This window comes from Heterodontus francisci, chromosome 23, assembly GCF_036365525.1.
Source record: "Heterodontus francisci isolate sHetFra1 chromosome 23, sHetFra1.hap1, whole genome shotgun sequence".
Classification (NCBI taxonomy): Eukaryota; Metazoa; Chordata; class Chondrichthyes; order Heterodontiformes; family Heterodontidae; genus Heterodontus; species Heterodontus francisci.
Genome location: NC_090393.1, coordinates 22,810,101 through 22,837,015, shown reverse-complemented (window position 1 = coordinate 22,837,015; position 26,915 = coordinate 22,810,101). Strand labels below are relative to the sequence as shown.

Sequence of the window (26,915 nt, the reverse complement as noted above, 5' to 3'; positions counted from 1 at the left end):
CTACCATGCTTTGTGCAAAGAATTGCTTCCTGACATCACCCCTGAATGGCCTAGCTCTAATTTTAAAGTTATGCCTTGTTCTGGACTCCCTCACTAGAGGAAATAGAACACCTCAATTAGATCACCGATTAATCTTCTATACTCAAGGGAATACAAGCCAAGTCCATGCAACTTCCCCTCATAGTTTAACCCAGTATCATTTAGGTGAATCTGTGTTGCACCCACTCCAAGGCCAGTATTTCTTTCCTGAGGTACAATGCCAGAACTGAATGCAGTACTCCAAATCAGGTCCAGCTAATACCTTAAATAACAAACATAACTTCCACTTCTTTGTATTCCTTGAGACAAAGGCCAACATTCCACTAGCCTTTTAAATTACTTTTTGTACTAGCTTTGTGAATTCTAAGGGTTATTCCACTATATTTTTGTCTGGCTATATAATTTAACATTCAAATACTTAAGAGAAATGAATGTATCTTTAAATCTTGCTGGATTCTGATGATTGTTCAGTTTAAACAATTCTGTGAACATTTGGTTTTCATATTCCTCATTAAAATCTCAGGTAGTTAGTTTAGACAACATTTTGTTATCAAGGAGCATAAGAAAACTGGACCATATAATTCGCTGTGACAGTACTGAAGATATTTGTTTAATTCTATTCTAACTGTTGGACAGGTTAGTGAATGCTGTGATTAATTGTTATAAATCATAATTGCATTGTAATTTAGTATTATCTAATTTTGTACATAAGTTTGTTTCTACGATCGAATCATTAGTCTGCATGAAAATTTCTCCCTATCCAAAGTGACCTACCCTTAAACCAGTATCAGTACTACAATTGGGATAATTATTAATTGACAGATCTATAGATGCTACAGCAAAAGAAAGCAAAGAGATTTAGATCTTAACAGGCTCAGTCCTCTTCCAAAAAACTGTCATTGGATTGTTAAACATTGAATTAGAAATTAGAGCTTAATATTCCAAAACCAGTACATTTAGCTCATGATACACTGTCAAATCCAACCAACTCAATGTGTAAAACCTACATGAAGTACAGAATACTCAACAGAATGCAGCACAGTTGAAGAATTCCATTTTTTCCCCAATAAATTTTATTTCACAATCTTTCCAAAACTGTAGTTTCATATTCATCTTTTGACATCCATGAGGAATCACTTAATGAATAAAATTTAGCTTGACTCTGTTTGGAACATGTCATCAAAATTTAGATAAAAAAATCATCACTGTATTTACAGTTTAATCCAAAGCAAGGTGCTGTTTAAGATCACTGTTCTGTGGTTTAATAGGCAGCAATCAGAATTCCTGCTATACAAGAGCAGACTGTTTGCACAGAATGAGATCTGGGCTATTATTGCAACAAAAGGGATCATTGCTGAGTAGCAAGCTGTGTATCAAACTCAGAATCCAAATGATTAACATGCTCTCAGTCAGACATATGTTTAGTACAGCAGACTGCTCAGTCCATGATTCTCCTCTATTCACAAATCACTCTTCCAGTGATAGAAATCTCTCACCTTGCGATTAATGTTCTGTTCCCTGATCCTCAATCCATAGCTGCACTCGTGCTCTTGATCTGCCTTTCCACAAATTAAGCCTGGTACCCTGGATCCCCCAAACCATGATCAAAGCCCTGTCCCTTGGATCCACCTTGCTTTGGTTTACTCATTAAGACAAGCAAAGAATGAGGTGGGAGAACATTAGTCTGCTTTGTACCCCTAGTTAACTTGTCAAACTATCTTAATTCAGATCCAGTGCAGCTATTCCTCGATCCAAAAAACTTCCTACAAATTCATTTACCCAAAAGACCCAGATAGCTCGAAGTTCAACACTTCTAATTCCTGCCGAAATCAGCGGACTTCCCCCACCTTCAAGAGATCTGCAGCCATCTTTCTTTTCTCATCCTCCCTGGAAGAGATCCACAGACTCCTTCCTCCTTCTGCCTTTTCCTGTAATCCCCTCCTCCTTCCTTCACACATCTGAAGCCCTTTTCCCTTCCCCCACACAGACTTACAACTTTTTCCTACAGGGAACTGTAGCCCTTCTCCAGCACTGCACAAAAACATGCAAGTCTTTTTCTCCTTCCTGCAGAGAACTGCAGCTCCCTCTTCACCATTTACAGTCCTTCCCCAGCCTTCAGAAAAGTTATGCATCTCTCCTTCACTCTTTCGAGGGTGGTAGTCTTCCTCTGAGATCTGTAGCCCTCTGGGTCCATTTAAAAAAGAATCCATTATCCAATGTTTCACTTCTCCAGTCTACCTTCGAGGCAAGAAGATTTATTGCATTTTAATGTTTATCAAGAAGAAAGGACTTAATTTTCCCTTTCTAAGTACTTAAGATATGAACAGCTATAGCAAAGCATGCTGACGGAATATAGTTCCTGTACTGTTTTTCAACCAAAAGAACAGGATTAGGCCATCCAGCCCCTTGAGCCTTTTCCACAATTCTGTTAGAACATGGCTGATCTGTACCTCAACTCTCAAATATGCTCCATGTCCTTTGATACCCTTATTGAACAAAAATCTACTGATTTTAGTTCTGAATATTTCAATTGTCCCAACAACCACAGCCTTTTGAGGAAGTTCCAGATTCCATTACACTTTGTATGAAAAAGTCCTTTCTGATTTTACTCCTAAATGGCCTAGCTCTAATTTTAATTCTTATTCTGGATTGCCCCATCAGAAATAGTTTCTCTAAGTAAACCCCATCAAATTGCTTTAATGTTTTAAACACCATAGATCATCACTCAACTTTCTAAACGCAAAGGAATATAAACCAGGTGTACCCAACCTGTCTTGATTTAACCCTCTAAAACCCAATATTATTCTGGTGAATGTGTGCTGTATTCCCTCCTAAGCTAATATATCCTTCCTGAAATAAAGTGCCAAAACTGAACCTAGCAATCCAGATAGGAGCTCATCAAGGTTCCGTACAACTGAAGCATCATTTTTATTTTATTTAGAGATACAGCACTGAAACAGGCCCTTCGGCCCACCAAGTCTGTGCCGACCAACAACCACCCATTTACACTAACCCTACATTAATCCCATATTCTCTACCCACCATTCTCCTACCACCTACTTACAATGGCCAATTTACCTATCAACCTGCAAGTCTTTGGCTGTAGGAGGAAACCGGAGCACCCGGCGGAAACCCACGCAGACACAGGGAGAACTTGCAAACTCCGCACAGGCAGTACCCAGAACTGAACCCGGGTCGCTGGAGCTGTGAGGCTGCGGTGCTCACCACTGTGCCACCCTTTCTCTCTTATATTCCAGACCCTTTGAGATAAAGTCCAATATTTCATTATTGATTACCATTTGTACTGATGGACCAGCTTTTAACGATAAAGGAAAATACCTAACCTATTGTAGCACCTGTTTTTTTCTATCCTCCAAATCAGTTCAGGCCTTGACCGCTGCTAGATATCCCTTCATCATCCAACAGCCCAACCTTATTATAACACTGTACTTTCAGACACCCCACAAAGGTGAGGATTTAAACATTCTGCAAACAGTGATACATCAGGACAAATAAAATGAGAAGGTCCAACCAAAGCTCCAATGGTACTCTGCAAGCTCAGAGCAGCAAGTACCAGCTTGGCCACTACCCAAATCCTAGATTCCCTGAAGCTGGATACTTGTGGAATCACTTCTGCCATCATCACCTGGAGTCTTAAAGCCAGTTTCCTGTTGCAGCAAGTCCAACGGCATTGGAACTGAAAGGACGATACTGAACCTCCCACATCTGAAGTGGTACAGCAACTAGGTGAGAAAAAAACATTAAAATGCATTCAGTTAAGCAAACACTCCATTAATAGTTCCCTTCTTTCTTTACTCTTCAATTCTCGGCTGAAGGTATCGGTCTTCACTGTGCTATTATTCCATGGCCTCTAATCCACAATTTAATTAAATGGCGAAACAAGCTCAAGGAAAAAAATGGCCTTCTCCTGTTCCTATGTACCTCATCCAAGTGATCATTCTTCATGTGTGAGCCTAAACATTAGTGTTATCAAGCCACACAACTATAGGGAATATCTCAGTCACACTCCATTGTACTCTCACCCCATCACCACACAGCAGAGATGTTTGGATATTCTTTCATGGGATATGGGTGTCACTGGCAAAGCTAACATTTCTTAACCATCCCGAATTACCCTTGAGAAGGTGGTGGTGAGCTGCCTTTTTGAACCACTGCAGTCCATTTGGTGAGGGTAAACCGACAGTGCTATTAGAGAAGGAGTTTCAGGATTTTGATTCCGCTACAGTGAAGGGTCGGCGATATATTTCCAAGTCAGGATGGTGTGTGACTTGGAGGGAAACTTGCAGATAGTGGTGTTCCCATGCATCTGCTGGCTTTGTTCTTCTAGGTGGACAAGGTCGCGGGTTTGGAAGGTGCTATCGAAGGAGGCGTGGTGAGTTGCTGCAGTGCATCTTGTATATGGTGTACACTGCTGCCAATGTGCGTCGGTGGTGGAGTGAGTGAATGTTGAAGGTGGTGGATGGGGTGCCGATCAAGTGGGCTGCTTTGTCCTGGATGATGTTGAGCTTCCAGAGTGTTGTTGGAGTTGCAGTCATCCAGGTAAGCGGAGAGTATTCTATCATATTCCTGACTTCTGCCTTGTAGATGGTGGATAGGCATTGGGGAGTCAGAAGGTGAGTTACTCGCCATAGAATTCCCAGTCTGACCTGCTCTCGTAGGCAAAGTATTTATGTGGCTACTCCAGTTCAGTTTCTGTTCAATGGTAACCCCCACCCCAAGATGTTGATATTGAGGGATTCAGCGATGGTAATGGCATTGAATCTCAAACGGAGATGGTTAGATTCTCTCTTATTGGAGATGGTCATTGCTTGGCACTTGTGTGGCCCGAATGTTACTAGCCATTTGTCAGCCCAAGCCTGAATGTTGTCCAGATCTTGCTGCATATGGACATGGACTGCTTCAGTATCTAAGGAGTTGCGACTGGTACTGAACATCCCCAGATCTGACTTTACGATTGAGGGAAGGCCATTGATGAAGCAGCTGAAGATGGTTGGGCCTCGGACCCCAACTCTGAGGAATTCCTGCATCAATGTCCTGGGGCTGAGATGATTGGCCTCCAACAACCACAACCATCTTCCTTTGTGCTAGGTATGACTCCAATCAGTGGAGAGTTTTCCCCTGGATTCCCCTTGACTACAGTTTGGCTAGGGCTCCTTGATACCACACTTGGTCAAATGCTGCCTTGATGTCAACGGCAATCACTCTCACCTCACCTCTAGAGTTCAGCTCTTTCGTCCATGTTTGGACCCAGGCTGTAATGAGGTCAGGAGCCGAGTGACCCTGCCAGAACCCACCAAACTGAGCATCGGTGATCAGTTATTGCTGTTTAAGTGACGCTTGATAGCACTGTCGATGACACTTTCCATCAGTTTGCTGATGATCGAGAGTAGATGGATGGGGCAGTAATTGGCTGGATTGGATTTGTCCTGCTTTTTGTGGATAGGACATAACTGGGCAGTTTTCCACATTATCAGGTAGATGCCAGTGTTGTAGCTGTACTGAAACAGCTTGGCTAGGGGTGCAATTAGTTCTGCAGCACACGTCTTCAGTACTATAGCCAGGAGGTTGTCAGGACCCATAGTCTTTGCAGTATCCTGTTCCTTCAGCTGTTACTTGATATCACGTGAAATGACTCGGATTGGCTTAAGACTGGCATCTGTGATGGTGGGGACCTCAGGTTGAGATGGATCATTCACCTGGCATTCTGGCTGAAGATGTTTGCAAATGCTTCAGCCTTTTCTTTTGCACTGATGTGCTGGGCTCCCCATTATTGAGACTGGGGATATTTGTGGAGCCTCCTCCTCCTGTCAGTTGTTTAATTGTCCACCACCATTCATGAGTGGATGTGGCTGGATGTCAGAGCTTTGATCTGATCTGTTGGTTGTGCGATCTGTCTGTTGCATGCTGCTTCTGCTGTTTGGCATGTAAGTAGTCCTGTGTTGTAGTTTCCGCGGATTGACACCTAAATTTTAGGTATGCCTGGCATGCTCTCCTGCACTCCTCATTGAACCAGGTTTGATCCCCAGTGATCACAAATGAGTATCCCAGCTGATGTTTCCCTTCACAGCTCAGGAGCATGTAGTTTAATTGCATTATGTCAACTGCTGCCCCAACTAATATCAGTTAACTCAACACAGTTCAGAGATCAAACCTGGGACCTTCCTGATCTGCAAGGCCGAGTAGTGTGCCAGGCAATGGAACTGCTAATAACATTCATGAGTCAAGATTTATAAGTCCAATAAATCTCTCAGTTACAATGTTCCCATCAAACCATGTGTATCTGTGCAACAGAGATGTTATCTCAGTCATACTACATGGCAATAAATGGTAAGATTCATTTTAAAATTAAAATGTTAAAAAAAAGGAACAAAGTGAAAGTGGTATAAAAGACCAAAACTGTAAGAGGAAGACTTGGGGGACAAGGCTATTGGAAAGAATGAGTTTGAGTAGGGGATGCAATACTGAGCTATATTGGTGAGGATGCACATACTGAATGGCTACTGATGATATCATTAAATTGTTGTATTACTGATGACCTAAATCTGCAGGTAATGCAAGGCCCACACTGTTACCTGGAGCTCTAGTTCATCCACATGCTGAAACTCATCTCGAAGTACCAGTAGTTTCAAGAATTTGTGAGTAACGTCTGCAATTAGTAAGGTAGCATATTTCACTGCTGGCATATACCAATCCATGTCTGTATTAGAAAGAATAGGAATCTGAAGTATACATATGATATAAAATCACACTGTCCCACATCGCTATCCTGCATACCTGTTTCTCCAGGTGAAAGCTGCAGGGTGTAATGGGTGCATGTGCTTGCACATATGTCCTTGGGTAAGAGCTGAACCTCAAAGACCCCCTGTAGCTGAGCGATCCACATCAGCAGATCCCCATCATGATCTCGCACCTGTGCAAAAAAAAAAATCAGCATCTCTCTCTATCAGTTCACGGTTAATTCACATGGCTGCTCTAGTTGCCAGAATGACTAAGCTCACAAACTATCAGTATCAAAGAAATAAAGCAGTACCTGATCATCTATCTAAGGTCCAGAAACAGTTGTAGAAATGTTTGTGCAGATACCATCCAGAATCAAAACTTGAGAAAGGTGAGAAAGTATCAGGCCCATCAATGCTCATGCAACTGCAATGAATCACAAACCACTCATTCACATCCTTATCCAACTAAAGCAAATACTGTTTTACCTTCACAAATGTGTCCTCTATTCCACCATTCTCTTCTCGCGATGCCATCAGCAACCAGTTGGATTCTGCCAATTCCACTACTGGAGGGAGGAAGTAGGGTCGCTGGTAAAAGGCACGGATCACCTTTGCAGCTGCTTTGTTGCAATTCTTCCTGTGTAGAAACAACTGTCATATCTCTGTCACTATTAAATGGTTAAATATCATGGCTGAAATGAGCTCCAACAGCCTCAGCTCAGCTCACACAAACAACAAATCTGCAACACCAACTCGTGTGAACTTCATTCGCAATCTGAGCCAGTTCACCATACCCATTCAGTAAATCTGCTAATTCAAAGAAGACCATTACTGTTTCACAGAGTACTGATGAATACAAAAACCAAGACAGTATCCATGAGAAACAATATGGAGAGACATGATCTCAATGGAGTAGTGCTCTGCAAAATTAAAGATTTACAGGAAGATTTGCATCAGCAGGGCATGTATCCTTTGGATGAAGATTGGGACCCTCAGAAGATGACAATGAGTGGCAGCTGTGAATGACTATGTGGAAAGCCAAACTGAGATGGTGGGATTACATCTGGACGGAGGTTATTGGCAGAGTCAACAGGTACAGAATTGTGGGAGTGTACAGTGGCAGTGTGTCATGATATCCTTGGGAAGTCCAGTTCTGATAACTCAGCCAATTAGCAATCAACTAAGTGCAGGAAATGTTATTAAATGAATCAGATGCGAGAGGGTTGAAACTCCCCCATTTTATTTACGATTTCGGAATCTTCAAAAGATTTAAATGACAGTGCTATTGATGCAAAGCAAATGGCCAAGCCTTATGGACTCAAAACAGATCATAAAGTAGTTTCAGTATATGTTTCCAATAAAAATTAACCACCTACAACAGGACATAGATAGGCTAGCAGAGGGGGCAGATGGAATTTAATACTGACAAGTGTCAGGTGATGCATTTTGGAAGAAGGAACAGGGGGAGGCAATATATACTTAATTGCATAGTTCTAAAGAGTGTGCAGGAACAGAGGGACCTGGGAGTGCATGTGCATTGACCTTTGCAGGTGGCAGGACATATTGAGAGCGGTTAGTAAAACATATGGGATCTTGGGCTTCATAAACAAAGGCATTGAGTACAAAAGCAGGGGAATTATGCTGAACCTTTATAAAGCTCTGGTTAGGCCCCAACTGAAGTACTGCGTCCAGTCTGGTCACCACACTTAAGGAAGGATGTGAGGGTCCTTGAGAGGGTGCAGAGATTTACCAGAATGATTCCAGGGATTGGGGATTTTAGCTACAAGGTTAGGTTGGAAAAACTGGGGTTGTTCTCCAAAGAACAAAGGAGATTGAGGGGAGATTTAATAGAAATGTACAAGATTTTGACAGGCTTAGATAAGTTAGACAAGGAAAATCTTCCCACTAACTAATGGTACAAGGACTAGGGGACACAGATTGAATTTCTTTGGTTAAAAGATGCAGGGGGAATATAAAGAAGAACTTTTTTACACAGCAAGTGGTAATGACCAGGAACTTGCTGCCCGCAAGGGTAGTGGAAGCAGAGACAATCAATGACATCAAAAGGAAATTGGATGGCCACTTGAAGGAAATAGACTTGCAGGACTACGGGGATCGAGTGGGCGAGTGTGACTGACTGAATAGCTCCATGGAGAACTGGCAAGGACCCGATGGGCTGAATGGCCTTCTTCTGTGCTGTATATGGCTCTATGTCAATTCATGATTAAGAGCCTTTTTAACCACACAGGGATATGTTCGAGTAGTAAAGTGCATCTCCCCAGCCCCCAAGAGATTTGCCAACTTTAATTTGAGTGTGGAGTCACAACTGAAAAGTTAAGAGTCAAGAAATTTGGAGCAAAGCTATACAAGGCTGTAATGATTTTAATGGATGGCTTAAAAAGTACTCCAATCCTGCTGAAGAAATGATGGACAGGAAAGACTGCTGAAGTATTAGATTTGCTGTTTACATATAATAGAGACAAGAAGCAATGAAAAAAACTAAAGGGGCTCATCAGTAGAAGAAGTTTCAGAAAAAGACATTTTTGGTGATTAAAGTAGAAGTTTCAGAACTCAGTTCAGTTCAGAGAGAAGTTTAGCAGCTGTTCTGGCAAGTTAACCCAGTAATCAAAGTTCTCAAACTGTTAGTATAGAGTAACAGTTAAATGGAGAAGATGTCAAGTGAACCAGGAACTAAAGGTAACTATGGAGGACTCAGTCACTCTCTATGCTGCCATTTGTGGCATTTAAGCACAATGTAGTGATGGAACCAACTGTCAGAGGTGATATCAATTATTGAAAAGTACAGATAGTGAATCCATATTATCTCAAGAGCATCTAAATTCTCACCAAATTCCTCCACAGCCTTGCTTCACCCAATCTCGTGACCTTCCCCTGCTTTATAAACCAAACTCTCAGGCACTCAGTCCACTGACTGGCCTTTTGTGCATGCCCCTCCCTTCACCTGACATTAGTGGCAGAGTCCTCAGCTGCCTTGGTCCCTCTCTCTGGAGTCCCTCTCTTAAATCCCTTCACAGCTCCATCTCTCCTCCTTTAAAAGCCTTCTCAAGGCTCATCTATTGACCTTGCTTTAGATCACCCTGCTGAACCATTCCCTCGATTCCTTGGCATCTTTTCAGCAGTGTATTTCCATTGTGAAATATCCTGGAATAATTTAGTTTAGTTTAGAGATACAGCACTGAAACAGGCCCTTCGGCCCACTGAATCTATGCCGACCATCAACCATAATAATAAAAGGTGTTATATAAATGCAAATTATTATTGTTATAGTACATCAGGTCACAAGGACATAAATGTAATTAAGCCAAGATATTAGGAAAATTATCTTACTCAAAAGAGCAATTATTGTTTAGAATAACCTTCCAGATAAGGTTGTTGGATTCAAAGGTAAGTTAGTTAGGAATACTAGAGAGATGGGATTTCCTCATTCCTGACCAGTTTTGGGACTTTTAAACCATTAATCTAGGCTGGATACCTCTTTAGTCTTGGACAGGGTGCACCAATTCCCCCATACCCTCAACCGCCAAGTTCATTTTTCTTTAATTGGTGTTCTTAAAATACATATTAAATGGCGGGTGAAGTACGACGTATTTTCATCCAGCCTTCTCAGACTGTTAGAAAATAAACATATTGCTCCCGTTAAGTCAGAAAATAGTTTTCTAATAGGAACATTATATTATGTACTGCACAATGCATAATATAATTAGAAGAGTTTTTGTAGTTTGATAACCTTTCCCGAAAAGCAGAAATGGACTTTCTTGAAGAATGATGTCAGCTGCTAAAGTACAGTGGTGTCTGATTGTTGCCTTAAAAGGGAAGGCCAAAGTATAACTGAATTAGAGAAATTTTTCAACCTGCTTAACTATTTCCTGTCGGGACACAGTCTTAAGAATACACACCCATAGTCATCTACAGGTTAATTGCTATTTTTCAGCAAAGTTTATCTGTGGGGAAAAAAACTGAAGCAGCAATCCCATTTTTCTTCCTTCTGACTGAGCAGAAGGGAAGAATTAATTGGCCTCTTGATATTGTGGATTATCAGCTGCTTGCAAATCCCTCATTCCTTCCTTCGGGGGCAAGTCAGGTTATCATAGCCAGAAGAAATCAGCAAGAAGTTACCAATTTTCTTTTAAATGTTGCTTATTTATTAGTAGGTCATCTACCTGTTTGGTTGTGATTTCTTGCCTCAAGCAAAATATAACATACACTTTGTGTTACAATGCCAAGTGATACACTGAGATATAACCAAGGTGTTAGATGCAAGACTTTTACAGACAAACATTTCTGTGTGCCATTGAGTTTTGATGAAATCACGGCAGAGGTTTAGAAGAATCTAACATAGCATTTACCACACAAGCCTTGTATCTTACCACTGAATTGCCCACTGGGCAAGCCCCTTTCGATTGATCTTTTCCAGGAAGGCACCAGGGCTGTTCTCCAGTGAGTGATGAGAGTCCCAATAACTGCACACCTTTGTGTTCTGCAGTACTGGATGGCCACTGTATAACTGCAAAACAGACAGCAACTCAGGATCAGCCACATGCCCAAATCTTAGTGTTACTTGTCTGCTCTCCCCACTCCATCCAAGATTTCAATGTTACCATTTCGCCAGCTCCCCCCTCATGCCTGGAACTGCGTAATCCATCTCTTCTCCTGTCTCACCCCACAATGTGCGCTCACCCAACCCCATTCAGTTTCTTCCCCTGGAAGCAATGCAGTGCCGTTTCAGATTCCCAACTGTAAAGTGACTCCTGCAGCTCCAGCATAGCAGTCCTATCATTGCAAGGTGAGATTTAGGTTTGTTGCTCTGTCACCTCACTTCACCAACCAAGGTAGGAGACCTCACACCCTGGTGAAAAACATATCAAAAGCACTGAGATCAAGAAATCAAAGATCAAACAGATCACAAACTTATAACCATACAGTTCATAAGGAATGGCTTTAAGTCCCTAAATCTACCAGAGGTAACAAGTGAAAGCATTAACAAGGTTCACAAGTTTGGACATTAACTGTTTCTTATTCCCCTCAACTCAGGAAGGGCACTGTAACTCTGGAGCTAAGTGCTGAGATGGATTTACAGCGACAGCCTCTGGTAAAACCAGGGAGCAGCTGAAAAAACTGAGGAAGCAAGGGTTGAAATTGTATACCTAGAAGTTTTACTTTTCCCAGAGGGTGACTGAATGTGGAACAGGATTCCAGAAATGGTGGCAAAGACTTTTTTTCAAAAAGTAGCTCTTAAGGAAAGCAATAGATGGATATTTGGGACGTGAGTATGAAATCAGCCTGGATACAAGCGTAAACAACTCTTGCATCTACTACTATTTAGTTTACAAATGAGCACATTAACCTATTCACACATCAAGGATTAATGTACTTGTTTGTTAGCTGTAGATGCAGTGGTTAGGATCCAAACTAGATGTCTGGGAGCTCCAGCAGTCAAGCAGTAGGACTCCTGCCTAGGTGTTTCTGGGACAGAACAAAGGATCTCATTATAGGGCACTCATCAACAAGTACAACAATGGAACATTTTGAGGAGACAATTCCCACACCTGGAAACCAGAGTTTAAATCTTAGTTAGGCACTAGTCCAGTAGTTATAATTTCAGCTGACCATGATGCAGTATCACTGGCCATTGTGGGATTGCCTCTGTGCCCTCAGCACATTGTGTGATTCCTACTTCATGAGTGAATACAGTAGACAGAGGTTAAAATAAACTTTTTACTCACTGACCTGGGTTAGGAATCGCACATTAAACTCTCTTTGCGCAACCCATTCTTCTGCCCCATCCATTATTATAAGGGGCATATTTTGACGCAGGTAATTCTGGAGAACAACTTTTGGATCCACTCTGCGCAGAGATTCCACTGTTGGGTATCTTTGGCATATCTAAACAGATACCCAAACACGTCAGGTTTAAAAAAAAACTCAACTTAAAGCAGACGGACATGTAATTCCCAATGATCAGCACAAATTCCCTCCAAAAAAACTAACGGACACTACAGTATGGCTCACAGATGGTAGGCATCCTACAAGTAGTCGCTATCCATGCATGAACCTGGATTGAGAGTGTAGACAGGCTACTCAACTGTGGTGCCCAATACTATCCCAAACTTAATATCCAAACATGCATACTTTACAGCACAAGTCATTGGATAGTGACCAGGAGTTCAAACTCTGGCTGATTTTTCCCCTTCCTTGAACAGGGCACTATAATTAGCCCCAGTGCCCATAACATTCCTGAGTGAGATGAGCTACCACAGCAAAGACTGGGTACCAAATTCCAGATATTTTTGGTCTGCACTGCCCACTTGTACACCAAGAATCTTTATACACGGAGCCATCAGGAAAGTTCCTGTTCTCCAAACATTATAACTTAAGAAATATTTTACCATAAATTAAATAAATCAAATTACCATTTGCCTTTTGCTGCACTGGTGATTTAATCACCAACAGGAAACATAAGCTTAGGTCAAAAGGACTTTGTGTTTCTTATTTTCTACTTGACAATGTGTTAGCTTCAATATAGTGCACCTTCATTATGAGCATGAGACAGTCCAGTTGACATATTATTTTGGAGATGACAAAAGACACCTTGTTCAATCACAACCCTTGATAGCTTGACCACAATGAAGAAACTTGACCTCAAGGGGAACCTGAGTGCCAATGTCATTTGAGTTATGAATAAGATTTGAATGCTCTGTGGAGGTCCCACTCCAGCTTTATTAGGATCTCAAGGTATAATTTTAGAAACTCATGTCACACTGCTTCTGAACTCACAGTGATGCAGTCTGTGAGTTGCAAGGATTCAAGGCCTCTCTCAAAGTAATAGGGGTTCCTGATCAGGCAGTCAGTGTTGGAGTACAATGTCCAGTCCCAGTAAGGCAGCAACTGAAGAGAAGAAGAAATATGTTTCCATTAGAAATTCTCCATCATTCAAACTTGCTTCCTCTCAAGAGATTTTCATCTCATATTGGGTGAATGGGAACCCCAGAAAAAGACGGACCTAGATCTGACGTGGAAAACACAGTACTGGCACTGGCACTGTCACTGCCCTTGACCTGGAGCCAGGATCCCCAATACCAGCGTTTGCCCAGGGCTTGGGCCAGGATCCCAATACCACCATCAATATAGACTTGAGACCAAGATCCACAATACCATCAATTGCCTAGGCCTGTAGCCAGAGACCCTGACCAAGGTATAGCTGGGATCTCTCATGACAGCACCAGACTCAGCTTGGAACCAGGACTTTTTTTTTAAATTTCTAACCCTGCAGCTGAAATCACCAATACAGCATAAACAGGGTCTGGATCCCCTACCAGTCTAGTGTGGGCCAGAATCCCTGGTACCAACACCTATCTAGGCTTGTGGCTGAAATCCCTCTTGCCAGCACCATCCTCAGCCTAGAACCTGAATAACAAAACTGATGTGTAGTTTATAACTGAGCTGCCTCTATATAGGTTTTTCCCCCTTTCTTCAAAATCTGGCCAATATTCTCTGTATTGTTTGAACAGTAATTTAAAAATGATTTTTATAAAACTACAGCCACACAATCCCAATATGTTAAGTTACAACTGGTTCATCAGAAACCATGGCCATCTTCAAAGAATCATAGAAATTTACACCAAAGGAAGGAGGCCAATTGGCCCATCGTGTCCAAGCCAGACAACAAGGTGCCATCCAGTGTAATTCCACTTTCTGGCTCTTGGTCTATAGCCATATAAGTTACAGCACTTCAAGTCTACATCCAAGTACTTTATAATTGTTGAGGGTTTCTGCCTCTACCACCCTTTCAGGCAGTGAGTTCCAGATCCCCATCACCCTCTAGGTAAAAAGAATTTCCCCTCGAATCCCCTCTAAACCTCCTACATCTTACCCTAAATCTGTGCCCCCTGGTTATGGACCCCTCAGCCAAGGGGAATAGAGCCTTCCTGTTCACTCTATCTAGACCCCTCATAATTTTATACACTTCAATTAGGTCTCCCCTCAGCTTCCTTCGTTCCAAAGAAAACAACCATAGCCTATTCAATCTTTCCTCATAACAAATTCTGCAGTCCAGGCAACATCCTCATAAATCGATATCTTCCTGTAGTCCATAGCTTTCTTCATTATCAACCACATGGCCAATTTTTGTATCATCTGCAAATTTCTTAATCATACCCCCCTACATTCAAGTCCAAATCATTGATAGATACCACAAAAAACAAGGGACCCCACTGGAAGCAGCTTTCCAGTCGCAAAAACACCCATCGACCATTACCCTTTGCTTGCTGTCTGAGGCAATTTTGGACCCAACTTGCCACTTTTCCTTGGATCCAATGGGCTTTTACTTTCATGACCAGTCTGCCATGTGGGTCCTTATCAAAAGCCTCACTAAAATCCATATAAACTACATCAAATGCACTATCCTCTTCGACCTTCCTTGTTACCTCCTCAAAAAATTCAATCATGTTAGTCAGACACAGCCTTCCCTTAAATCCATGCTGACTGTCTTTGATTAATCCGTGTTTTTCTAAATGAAGGTTTATCCTGTCCCTCAGAATATTTTCCAATAATTTTCTCACCACTGAGGTTAGACTGGCTGGTAGTTACTCGGTCTATCCCTTTCTCCTTTTTCAATAACGGTACGTTAGCTGGTCTCCAGTCTTCTGGCTACACGTGTGGTGCTGGAGAGGATTGGAAAATGACAGTCAGAGCCTCTGCTATTTCTTTCCTTGCTTCCCTTAACAGCCTCAGATACATTTCATCTTGGCCTGGGGATTTATCCACTTTCAAAGATGTTAAACCCCTTAATACTTCCTCTCTGACTGTCAATTGCATCCAATATTTCACAGTCCTCCTCCCTGATTGCAATGTCTGTATCATCCCGTTCTTTTGTAAAAACAGGCGCAAAGTATTCAACAACCATACCAACATCCTCCACACAGTTACCCTTCTGGTCCCTAATAGGCCTTATTCTTTCTTTAGTTATCTTCTTGCTCTTCATGTATTTATTTTAAAAAACTGGGCTTTCCTTGTAATTGCCAATATTATTTCATGCCCTCTCTCTGCTTTCCTAATTCCCTATTTAATTTCACCCCTACACTTTTTATACTCCTAGATTAATCTGCAATATCTGTCATTAGCTTCCTTTTTATTCTTTATCCTCTCCTTTAAGCCCCTTGACACCCAGAGGGCTCTGGATGTTAGTCCCACACTTTTCTTTTAAACAAGGGAACATATTTGCTCTGAACCTCACTATCTCTTACTTGAATGCCTCCCACTAATCTGGCACTGATTTACCCAAAAGTAGCTGTTTCCAGTCCACTTTAGCTAAATCACAGCTCAGCTTAGTAAAATGAGCTTTTCCCCAATTGAGATATTTTATTCCTGGTCTACTTTTGTCCTTTTCCTTAACTACCCAAAACGTAACTAAATTATGATCACTTCCACCAAAGTGCTCCCCTAACCAATACCCCTTCCACCTGCCCAGCTTCATTCCCTAAAACTAAGTCCAGAAGTGCCCCATCTCTTGTTGGGCTTGCTACATACTGGCTAAAAAAGTTCTCTTGGATGCATTTAAAAAATTCTGCTCCCTCTGTGCCTTTCACACTAATTCTTTCCCTGTTAATATTAGGGTAGCTGAAATTGCCCGATTACTGCCCGATTGCTTTTGTACTTTTCAGAGATTTGCCTACATATTTGCTGCTCTAGCTCCCTCTGACTGGGGTCTATAGTACACTCCCAGTGGTATGATTGCCCCTTTTTTGTTCTTCAGTTCATCCCATATGGCCTCCTTCTACCGTATCATCCTTCCTCACAGCTATAAATTGTTTCTTTAAATCAATATTGCAACGGCCCTCCCTATTTTATTCCCCCCATCTTGTTGAAAACCATGTAACCAGGAATGTTGAGCTGCCATTTCTGCCCTTCTTTCAGTTATGTCTCAGTAACTGCTATATCATAGTCCCACGTGTTAATCTGTGCTCTCAATTTATCTGCCTTACTCTCTAGACATCTTGCACTGAAATATATGCCATTTTACCAAACTCCTTCATGTCTATTTTCTAGCTTTTGTTTCTTCTGCCTTCCAAAGACAGTCACTAATTTTTTGCCTTCCATTTTCAACATTTCTTTTCTCATTTCTGAATGTATTCTCAGGTTCCCATCCCTCTGCCAAACTATTTTAAACCCTTCCCAACAGCACGAACAAAATACGACCATATGAATTAGGAGAAGAAGTAGGCTATTCAGCCTGTCGAGCCTGCTCCGCCATTTAATAAGATCATGGCTGATCTGTTTCCATCTTGAATTCCACACTCCCATGTACTCCCAATAATCTTTGATTCTCTTGCCTAACAAGAATCTATCGTAAAATATTCAATGATCCCACCTCCACCACCTTCTGAGGCAGAGAATTCCAAAGTCGCACAACTCTCAGAAAAAATTTCTCCTCGTCTCGGTCCTAAAAGGGTGACCCCTAATTTTCTAACAGTGCCGCCTTGTTCTGGACTCACCCACAAAAGGAAACATCCTCTCCACATTCACCCTGTCAAGACCGTTAAGGGTCTTATATACTTCAATCATGTCTCCCTTCACTCTTCCAAAATCCCTGCGAGGGTCTTGACGTCGAAGAACAAAAACAGAAAATGATGGAAATTTTCAGCTGGTCAGGCAGTTATCTGTTTTTATTGCAGATTTCCAGCATTAGCAATATATTGCTGTTCTTGACATTTTGGGCTATGTGATCACCTGCAGTCTGGAAACAGAGTCCAATTTAGCTGCTTTGGGTAAGTTGCTAAATGGTCCAATGCCTTGGCTGGTTACGGATATAATTGCTAGGTACAGTATATCCTGAATCCAGTGAATAGAGTAACAAGACACTTAATTTGTGCAAACCATACACAGTGCATGGACCAAACCTATAACCTTCTTGATCTACATGGCTGACAGCTCACCTAAGGGTATTGGACATATATCCCCTAAGCTAAGTAGAGAAAGCTTTAACAGTTGTCAGATCTACCTGTTTATCCTAGCAGATCAAAAGTCCAGATAAAAAAATTACAAGTTCTGGAACTCAAAAGGCTTCTGACAAAGTACATGATAGATGTGTTGGCAAAATTGAAAACCCTGGGATTAAAAGGGACAGTGGCAGATACAAAATTGTCTAATGGACAAAAAGCAGTGAGTAGTCATGAATTGTTGCTCTTCAGACTGGAGAGAAGTATACAGTGGTGTTTCCCAGGGATTAATATTGAGACCACTGCTTTTTTTGATATATGTTAATGGCCTGGACTAGGGTTTAGAGGGCATAATTTCAAAGTTTTTAGATGACATGAAACTCAGAAATGAAGTAAAAGTGAGGATAGTAACACACTTCAGGAAGACATAGACAAGTGAAATAGGCAGACACACAACAGATGAAATTCAACAGAAGTGTGAAGTAGTACGATTTGGTCGGAAGAATGAGGAGAGGCAATATAAACTAAATGCCACAAGGTTAAAGGCAGTACACGAGCAGAGAGACCTGGGGGTGCATGTACACAAATCTTTGAAAGTGGTGGGACAGGTCGGGAAGGCTGCTGAAGTATGTGGGATCTTTGCTGCAACAAAGACATAGAGTACAAAAGCAAGGAAATTATGTTAAATCTCTATAAAACACTGGTTAGGCCTCAGCTGGAGTACTACGTCCAATTCTGGCCACTGCAACTGTAGGAAGGATGTCAAGGCCTTACAGAGGGTGCAGAAGGGTTTTACTAGAATAGTACCAGGGATGAGCGACTTCAGTTATGTGGAGACTGGAAATTCTTGGGTTGCTCTCCTGACAGCAGAGATGGTTAAGAGGAGATTTTACAAGGAGGTGTTCAAAATCATGAATGGTTTTAATAGAGTAAATAAAGAGAAATTGTTTATAGTGGCAGAAGGGTCCGTAACTAGAAGACACAGATTTAAGGCGACTGGCAAAGAACCATAGGGGACATGGGCAAATACTCTTTTTTGCACAAAGTTGTGATCTGGAATGCAATACCTAAAAGGCTGGTGGGAACAGATTTAATTAATAATTTTCAGAAGGAAATTGGATAAATACTTGAAGTGAAAAAATTTACAGGGCTATGGGGAGAGGGTAGGGGAGTGAGAGTAGTTGGCTAGCTCTACCAAATAGCCAACAGAGGCACAGAAGGCTGAATGGCCACCTTAAGTCGATCATTTTATAGATCCAAAAGCAGAAAATGCAGGACTGCTCATAACATTTACTTTAAAACAGAATGTTACAACTTGGAAAATTAACTTTATAAACCTCCCTTCACTTTAAATTGAGCCCCAAACCAAAGGTGAGTCCTAACCAGACAATGGCCACTTGAAACTCAAGCCCTCTCCAGACACCTCAAAGAGAAAAATAAACAGCTACCCACCCCCCCAATTTCTGAAGTTCCCAAAGTTGTTCAGTAAATCGCACCCACAGCAGCAAAGGGAGGAATTGCATAAGTAGAAGTGTATTCAATTTAGGGGAGTTAACTATCCTCAAGTGCACTGTACAAATCGGGGGGAACAGATTGATGAGTTCAGCGGATCATTTGATGCCAGCTCAGAACGGGCTGCTACTATTCTTTGGGCGTTGGGTCCATATTAGTGATTAAGATTTACGGTGTTTCTTAGAATCTTTCTCACATTAACTCTGATGTAATTACAAAAAATATATATATCAAAGTATTTTCAGTGCAAGCTTGTAGATGTCGAGAGGGACACCGACCTGAATGAGCAGAGCCCGACCACAGAAACTCAGGAATCTAGCGCCGGGGCGGCTGCATAGTAAGAGGCAGCCGAGCAAGAGGAGGAGGCCGGCGGCGAATGCAAACCTGGCGCGGCCACCGCCACCGCCACCGCCGCCGCCTCGGTTCTCGCTCGGAGGAGCCCCGCAACGCAGCAATGGTTCCATCACCCGGCACCATTCAGACTCGGAGACGGGGAGAAGCCGGCGCCGGTACAGCCTCTCGAACTCGCCGTCAAAGTAGGAGAGCTTCCGAGAGAAGGGCAGAGATCGCAGCCCCGCACAGTTCCTTCCCCGCCGACCCACCATCACTGCTTCTCTTCCGCCTTCCGCCAACATCACAGGCATTGTCTTAAAGCGGGGGCGGCAGTCCAGATGTTTCTCCACCCGCTCCCCCAAAAATGTAGAGACAGCAAAATGAAGAGTTTTACTACTGGCGGAATGCAACAATAATTCTATTCTAATAAATGCATTTATATAGCGCCTTTAAGGTACTAAAATATCCAGAGGTGCTTCACTGACCTTTATAAACAAAATGACAGCCACATAAAATATTAGGTCGAGACACCAAAAATTTGGTCAATGGGGTAGATTTTCGAGCGCCTCAAATGGAGAGACAGAGGCGTTGGGTTGACTACTCCAATGCTCTCCTGGCTGACTACCCATCCCCTCCCCACCCCACCCCACCCCTACCCCATCCAAAACTCTGCTGCCCTTATCCTAACTTGCACCAAGTTACCATCACCCCACCATTCCTCTGTTAGCTGACAGACACTGCATCCCAGCCCGGCAAAGCCTCAATTTTTAAAATTCTCTTCCTCGTTTTCAAACCCCCTCCATGGTCAGAAATCATGAAGGATTCGTTATAAATGCAAGTCTTTCTTTCTTTAAATCTCTCAACAGTTTGCATTTTGCAGTTTGCACCTCAATGAAGCCTAGTCTCTGCCAGTCATGGATGAGCCGGACGAACAGCCAACAAAATCGGAACTCAGTGATGCCATTGATTCTCTAGCCAGCGGAAAAGCCCCTGGGAAGGACGGCATTACCCCTGCAATCATCGAGTGCCAAGCCTGCTATACTTTCAGCACTGTACGAACTACTTTGCCAGTGCTGGGACGAGGGAGCAGTACCACAGGACATGCGCGATGCCAATATCACCACCCTCTATAAGAACAAGGGTGACCACGGTGACTGCAACAACTATCGTGGAATCTCCCTGCTCAGCATAGTGGGGAAAGTCTTCGCTCGAGTCGCTTTAAACAGGCTCCAGAAGCTGGCTAAGCGTGTCTACCCTGAGGCACAGTGTGGCTTTCGAGCAGAGAGATCCACCATTGACATGCTGTTCTCCCTTCGACAGCTACAGGAGAAATGCCGTGAACAACAGATGCCCCTCTATGTTGCTTTCCTTGATCTCACCAAAGCCTTTGACTTTGTCAGCAGACGTGGTCTCTTCAGACTACTAGAAATGATTGGATGCCCACCAAAGCTACCAAGTATCATCACCTCATTCCATGACAATATGAAAGGCACAATTCAGCATAGCGGTACCTCATCAGACCCCTTTCCTATCCTGATTGGTGTGAAACAGGGCTGTGTTCTCGCACCTACACTGTTTGGGATCTTCTTCTCCCTGCTACTCTCTCATGCGTTCAAGTCTTCAGAAGAAGGAATTTACCTCCACACAAAATCAGGTGGCAGGTTGTTCAAACTTGCCTGTCTTAGAGCGAAGACCAAAGTACGGAAAGTCCTCATCAGGGAACTCCTCTTTGCTGATGATGCTGCATTAACATCTCACACTGAAGAGTGTCTGCAGAGACTCATCGACAGGTTTGCGGCTGCCTGCAATGAATTTGGCCTAACCATCAGCCTCAAGAAAACGAACATCATGGGACAGGATGTCACAAATGCCCCATCCATAAATATCGGCGACCACACTCTGGAAGTGGTTCAAGAGTTCACCTACCTAGGTTCAACTATCACCAGTAACCTGTCTCTCGATGCAGAAATCAACAAGCGCATGGGAAAGGCTTCCACTGCTATGTCCAGACTGGCCAAGAGAGTGTGGGAAAATGGCGCACTGACACGGAACACAAAAGTCTGAGTGTATCAAGCCTGAGTCCTCAGTACCTTGCTCTACGGCAGCGAGGCCTGGACAACGTATGTCAGCCAAGAGCGACGTCTCAATTCATTCCATCTTCGCTGCCTCCGGAGAATACTTGGCATCAGGTGGCAGGACCGTATCTCCAACACAGAAGTCCTTGAGGCGGCCAACATCCCCAGCATATACACCCTAAGCCAGCGGCGCCCGAGATGGCTTGGCCATGTGAGCCGCATGGAAGATGGCAGGATCCCCAAGGACACATTGTACAGCGAGCTCGTCACTGGTATCAGACCCACCGGTGTCCATGGCTCCGCTTTAAAGACGTCTGCAAACGCGACATGAAGTCCTGTGACATTGATCACAAGTCGTGGGAGTCAGTTGCCAGTGATCGCCAGAGCTGGCGGTCAACCATAAAGGTGGGGCTAAAATGTGGCGAGTCGAAGAGACTTAGCAGTTGGCAGGAAAAAAGACAGAAGCGCAAGGAGAGAGCCAACTGTGTAACAGCCTCGACAACCAATTTTACCTGCAGCACCTGTGGCGAGTCTGTCACTCTAGAATTGGCCTTTATAGCCACTCCAAGCGCTGCTTCACAAACCACTGACCACCTCCAGGCGCTTACCCATTGTCTCTCGAGACACGGAGGCCAAAGATGATGAAGATGAATGTCCCAATGCACATCACAGGAGCATTATCAAACAAAATTTGACACCAAGCCATACACTAGGAGAGTTGACCAAACATTTGGTCAAAAGCTAGTTTTTAAGGAGCATCTTAAAAGGAGGAGAGGGCTGCCATGAGGCAGAGAGGTTTAGGGATGGAATTCCAGAGTCTCAGGCCTAGGTAGCTGAAGGCACAGCCAGCAATGGTGGAGCAATTAAAATCAAGGATCCACAAGGGAGCTAGAATTGGAGAAGTGCAGAGATCTCGATGGTTGTAAGGCTGGAGGAGGTACAGAGATAGGGAGGGCCCTGTAAACAAGAATGAGAATTTTAATATTACAAGTAACAACCAGCTTCCCACCATAATTCAGTTTGTACATGCTGACAGAAAAGGAGATGACAGGTGCAGTTCTTACCATGGGTTGTGTCGGGGGAGAATGTTACCAGAGGGGTTACCATTGGTCTCAATGCTTTTGGGCTAGGAAGATGGGCAGGACAGGGTTGAGAAATCAACAAGTATTCCTGATCCTATCCAAGAATTCCTCCTGGAAAGTGAACTGATTATGGATGCCAGGTGAGGCCCGTCAGTTCGGATCTTTGTCAAATGCAAGCACGTCTTCAGGCATAGGTAGTATTTATCCCAGAAAGGCTCTAAACAGGAGATTACAGAATAGTACAGCACAGAAGGAGGATATTCAGCCCATCCAGTCTGTGCCAGCTCTTTCGAAGAGAAATCCAGTTAGTTTCACTCCCTCACTCTTTCCCCATATCGCAATTTTATCTACTTCAGGTATTTATTTAGTTCCCATTTGAAGGCTATTATTGAATTTGGATTCACCACCCAATGAGGCAGTGCATTCCAAATCCTTACCATACATTATGTAGAAAAGCTTTTCCTCTTATTGCCTCTGGTTCTTTTGCCAATCACCTTCTCGTTATTGACCCTTCAGCCACTGATGCACTGAAAATTACTGGAAACGAGGGTAATAATAGACTGGTGCCCATATTTAAAAAGGTCACATACTAATACAGAGACATTGGTCTTATTTCCATTCATATAAAACAATGGAATTAAGTATCAGGAGTAAATATGAATATTATTTGTACAATAATAACCAAGTACAAAACAGTCAACGGATTCAGAAGGAATGGACCTGCCTGACCAAACTCCTGAACGTCACTGAGGAAGTGGCAACCCAAGTGGACTGTGATAAGTCTGCAATGTAGTGTGTCTAAATTTACAAAAGGCATTTGACAAAATTCTGCGAAAGGCTATTTCTAAACTCAAAACATTAGGGAATGGGTAAGAAATTGTTTTCTAACTTTCAGTCATTCATTTGAGGAGTTGTGCTGGTGTAGGAAGTACAGTGTGGGGTACCCCAGAGCTTGGGTTTGGGACCACAACTGTTTCTAATTGACATAAATTACGAATTCACAAACTCATTGCAGAGTGGTGAAATTTGCAGATGCCAGTGATTTTTTTTTAGAGTAAGCAGCTCATCGATTACAGAAAGAGTTGGATAAAATTTGCAAATGGGGAGAATAATGGCAGATGACAATCCCAGGCACTCCGGTCAAAGCCCCCTGTACATGGACGACGTCACCATCTTCTGCTCGGATCTGCTGTCAATTAGCAGACTGATGAGCAAGTACGACCAGTTCAAACTGGCCTCAGGAGCCAAAGTAAATTGTAATAAGAGTGAGGCCATGTTTTTTGGGAACTGGGCTGACCGATCCTTTGTCATCTTCGCTGTCAGGTCAGACTACCTGAATGTGCTGGGGATATGAATTGGAGGGACTGGCGTGTGCCCCAAAAACTGGAAGGAGCCTATAGCCAAGGTGGAACAGAAACTGGGCATGTGGGAGCGATAGTCCCTCTCCATTACAGGTGAGCTCCTGGTCATCAGGTGCGAGGCACTCTCGGTGTTGCTCTATGTGGCACAGGTCTGCTCCATACCCCGCTTCACCCAAGGCATCTTCCACCTTATCTGGAGATCAAAAATGGACCATGTCCGCAGGAACACGATGTTCAAACCTCTAGATAAAGGAGGATAAAACGTACCCAATGTCGCCCTCGTCCTAATGGCCACCTCTGTGTGCGGCTGCATCAAGCTGTGCGTAGACCCTTGGTGCACAAACACCAAGTGTCACTACGTGCTGAGATTCTATCTGTCCCCAGTGTTGCAAAGGATGGGTCTGGCCACGTTGCTGCGGAATGCTCCATTCAGTTGGACTGTGCCTTACCACCTGTCCCTCATGGAGAAAACTGTAGAGAAACACCTTTGACCACAAATCCATCAGGCGATGGTTCACACGTAACATCCTCGAGACCCTGTGGGGAAAGGAGATGGTGGATCCTGTTGGATGGTTCCCGAGGAGACCGTCAAACTTATTTGGCAGAGTACCTCATCACCAGAACTTTCAAACAAGCACCAAGATGTAGGTTGGCTGGTGGTGAGAAGGGCCCTCGCTGTCAGATCCTTCCTGCACACCTGGAGCCTCCACACGGTGCCCTCAAGGCAGCTGTGGTGGGGAAGAGACCATCACCTACCTTCTACTGGAATGTGCCTTTGCAAGGCAGGTCTCAAAAAAGATGCAATGGTTTTTTGTCGAAGTTCATCCCGAGCAGCTCTGTAATGCAGGATTCTATACTCGACAGGCTGTTCCCAGGGATGCACAATGAGATAAACATCAACTGCTACTGGAGGATCATCAACTTGTTGAAAGATGCACTTTGGTCTGCCCAAAACCCACTGGTCTTCCAGTGCAAAGAGCGAGTGAGTGTTGACTACTGTTGCAGACTGGCACATTCCAAGGTCCAGAACTATGTGCTGAGGGACACACTAAAGCTTGGAGCAGCTGCCACGAAGTTTCAATGGGAAAGGCCACTGTGTAAGGCTTTCCCACCACAATATATCGATGGGCTAGAAACCCCTTGGATTGTATGCACCAGAGAATGTTTGACATGTAATGTAAATGTACTTTGTAAATATAACTTGTACAGGCAAGTGTATGAGGCCCCTCATGTACTGTACTGAAAAAAACATAATTTTTCTATGACACAGAAGGAGGCCTTCAGCCTATTGTGTCTGCACAGGCCAACAAAACTAGCCTCCCATCTTCCAGCACCTGGTCCATAGCCTTGCAGGTGCAGGTCCAGGTACCTTTTACATGAGTTGAGGGTTTCTGCCTCCACCACTGATCCGGGCAGTGAATTCCAGACACCTACCACCCTCTGGGTGAAAAAGTTTTTCCTCATATCCCCTCTAATCCTTCTACCAATCACCTTAAATCTGTGCCCCCTAGTAATTGACCTCTTCACTAGGAGAATAAGGTCCTTCCTGTCTACTCTATCTAGGCCCCTTATGATTTTGTACACCTCAATTAAGTCACCCCTCAGCCTCCTCTGTTCAAAGGAAAACAACCCTAGCTGATCCAATCATTCCTCATAGCTGCAACTTTCAAGCCCTGGCAACATTCTTATAAATCTCCTCTGTACTCTCTCCAGAGCAATTATGTCCTTCCTGTTTTGTGGTGACCAGAACTGTACGCAATAAGAACATAAGAAATAGGAGGAGTAGGCCATTCGGCCCCTCAAGCCTGCCCTGCCATTCAATAAGATCATGGCTGATCTGCCCCAGACCTCAACTCCTCTTTCGTGCCAGCTCCTCATAGCCATCAACTCCCTGATATTTCAAAAATCTATCTACCTCCTCTTTAAACACTTTCAGTGATCTAGCCTCCACAACTCTCTGAGGTAGAGAATTCCAGAGATTCACTACCCTCTGAGAGAAGAAATTCCTTCGCATCTCAGTTTTATATGAGTGTCTGGCCTAATCAGTGTTTTATACAGTTCCAGCATTATGTCAAGAAATGCTGGAAATATTCAGCAGGTCTGGCAGCATCTGTGGAAAGAGAAGCAGAGTTAATGTTTCGGGTCAGTGACCCTTCGTCAGAGTAGTGTTCTGATGAAGGGTCACTGACCTGAAACGTGAACTCTGCTTCTCTCTCCACAGATGCTGCCAGATCTGCTGAGTATTTCCAGCATTGCTTGCTTTTAATTTCAGATTTCCAGCATCTGCAGTATTTTGCTTTTATTTCAGCATTACGTCCCTGCTTTTGTATTCTATACCTCAGTCAATAAAGGAAAGCATTCCATATGCCTTCTTCACCACTCTATCTACCTGTCCTGCCACCTTCAAGGACCTGTGGACATGCACTCCAAGGTCTCACTTCTACCCCTCTCAATATCCTCTCGTTTATTGTGTATTCCCTTGTTTTGTTTGCCCTCCCCAAATGCATTACCTCACACTTTTCTGGATTGAATTCATTTGCCACTTTTCCACCCACTCAACCAAACCATTGATATCATTCTGGAGTCCACAGCTATCCTCTTCACTATCAACTACACGGCCAACTTTTGTGTCATCAGCAAATTTCTCAATCATGCCTCCCACATTTAAGTTCAAATCATTAATATATACCACAAACAGCAAGGGACCCAACACTGAGCCCTGTGGAATGCCACTGGAAACTGCTTTTCATTCACAAAAACATCTGTCGACTACTACCCTTTGTTTTCTGTCACTGAGCCAATTTTGGATCCAACCTAC

At 43.3% G+C, this 26,915-nt stretch overlaps 1 protein-coding gene across 4 annotated transcripts; it reads right to left on the bottom strand.

Moving 5' to 3' along the window:
- Nucleotides 1-1,089: 1,089 nt before the first annotated feature.
- On the bottom strand, nt 1,090-19,914 carry LOC137382644 (uncharacterized). 4 transcript variants are annotated; one of them, XM_068054850.1, is made up of 8 exons: nt 19,849-19,914; nt 13,575-13,685; nt 12,528-12,683; nt 11,168-11,304; nt 7,266-7,416; nt 6,835-6,970; nt 3,686-3,782; nt 1,090-2,273 (listed from the first exon to the last, which is right to left on the bottom strand). In XM_068054850.1, exons 1-7 carry the CDS (start codon nt 19,888-19,890, stop codon nt 3,694-3,696), a joined length of 822 nt encoding a protein of 273 aa, XP_067910951.1. In that variant the 5' UTR covers nt 19,891-19,914; the 3' UTR covers nt 1,090-2,273; nt 3,686-3,693. The 4 variants fall into 4 exon arrangements, with proteins under 4 accessions (XP_067910951.1, XP_067910949.1, XP_067910948.1 ...); XM_068054848.1 differs by having other exon boundaries at nt 1,090-2,277; nt 19,525-19,905; XM_068054847.1 differs by having other exon boundaries at nt 19,525-19,905.
- Between the last annotated feature and the right edge of the window lie 7,001 nt (nt 19,915-26,915).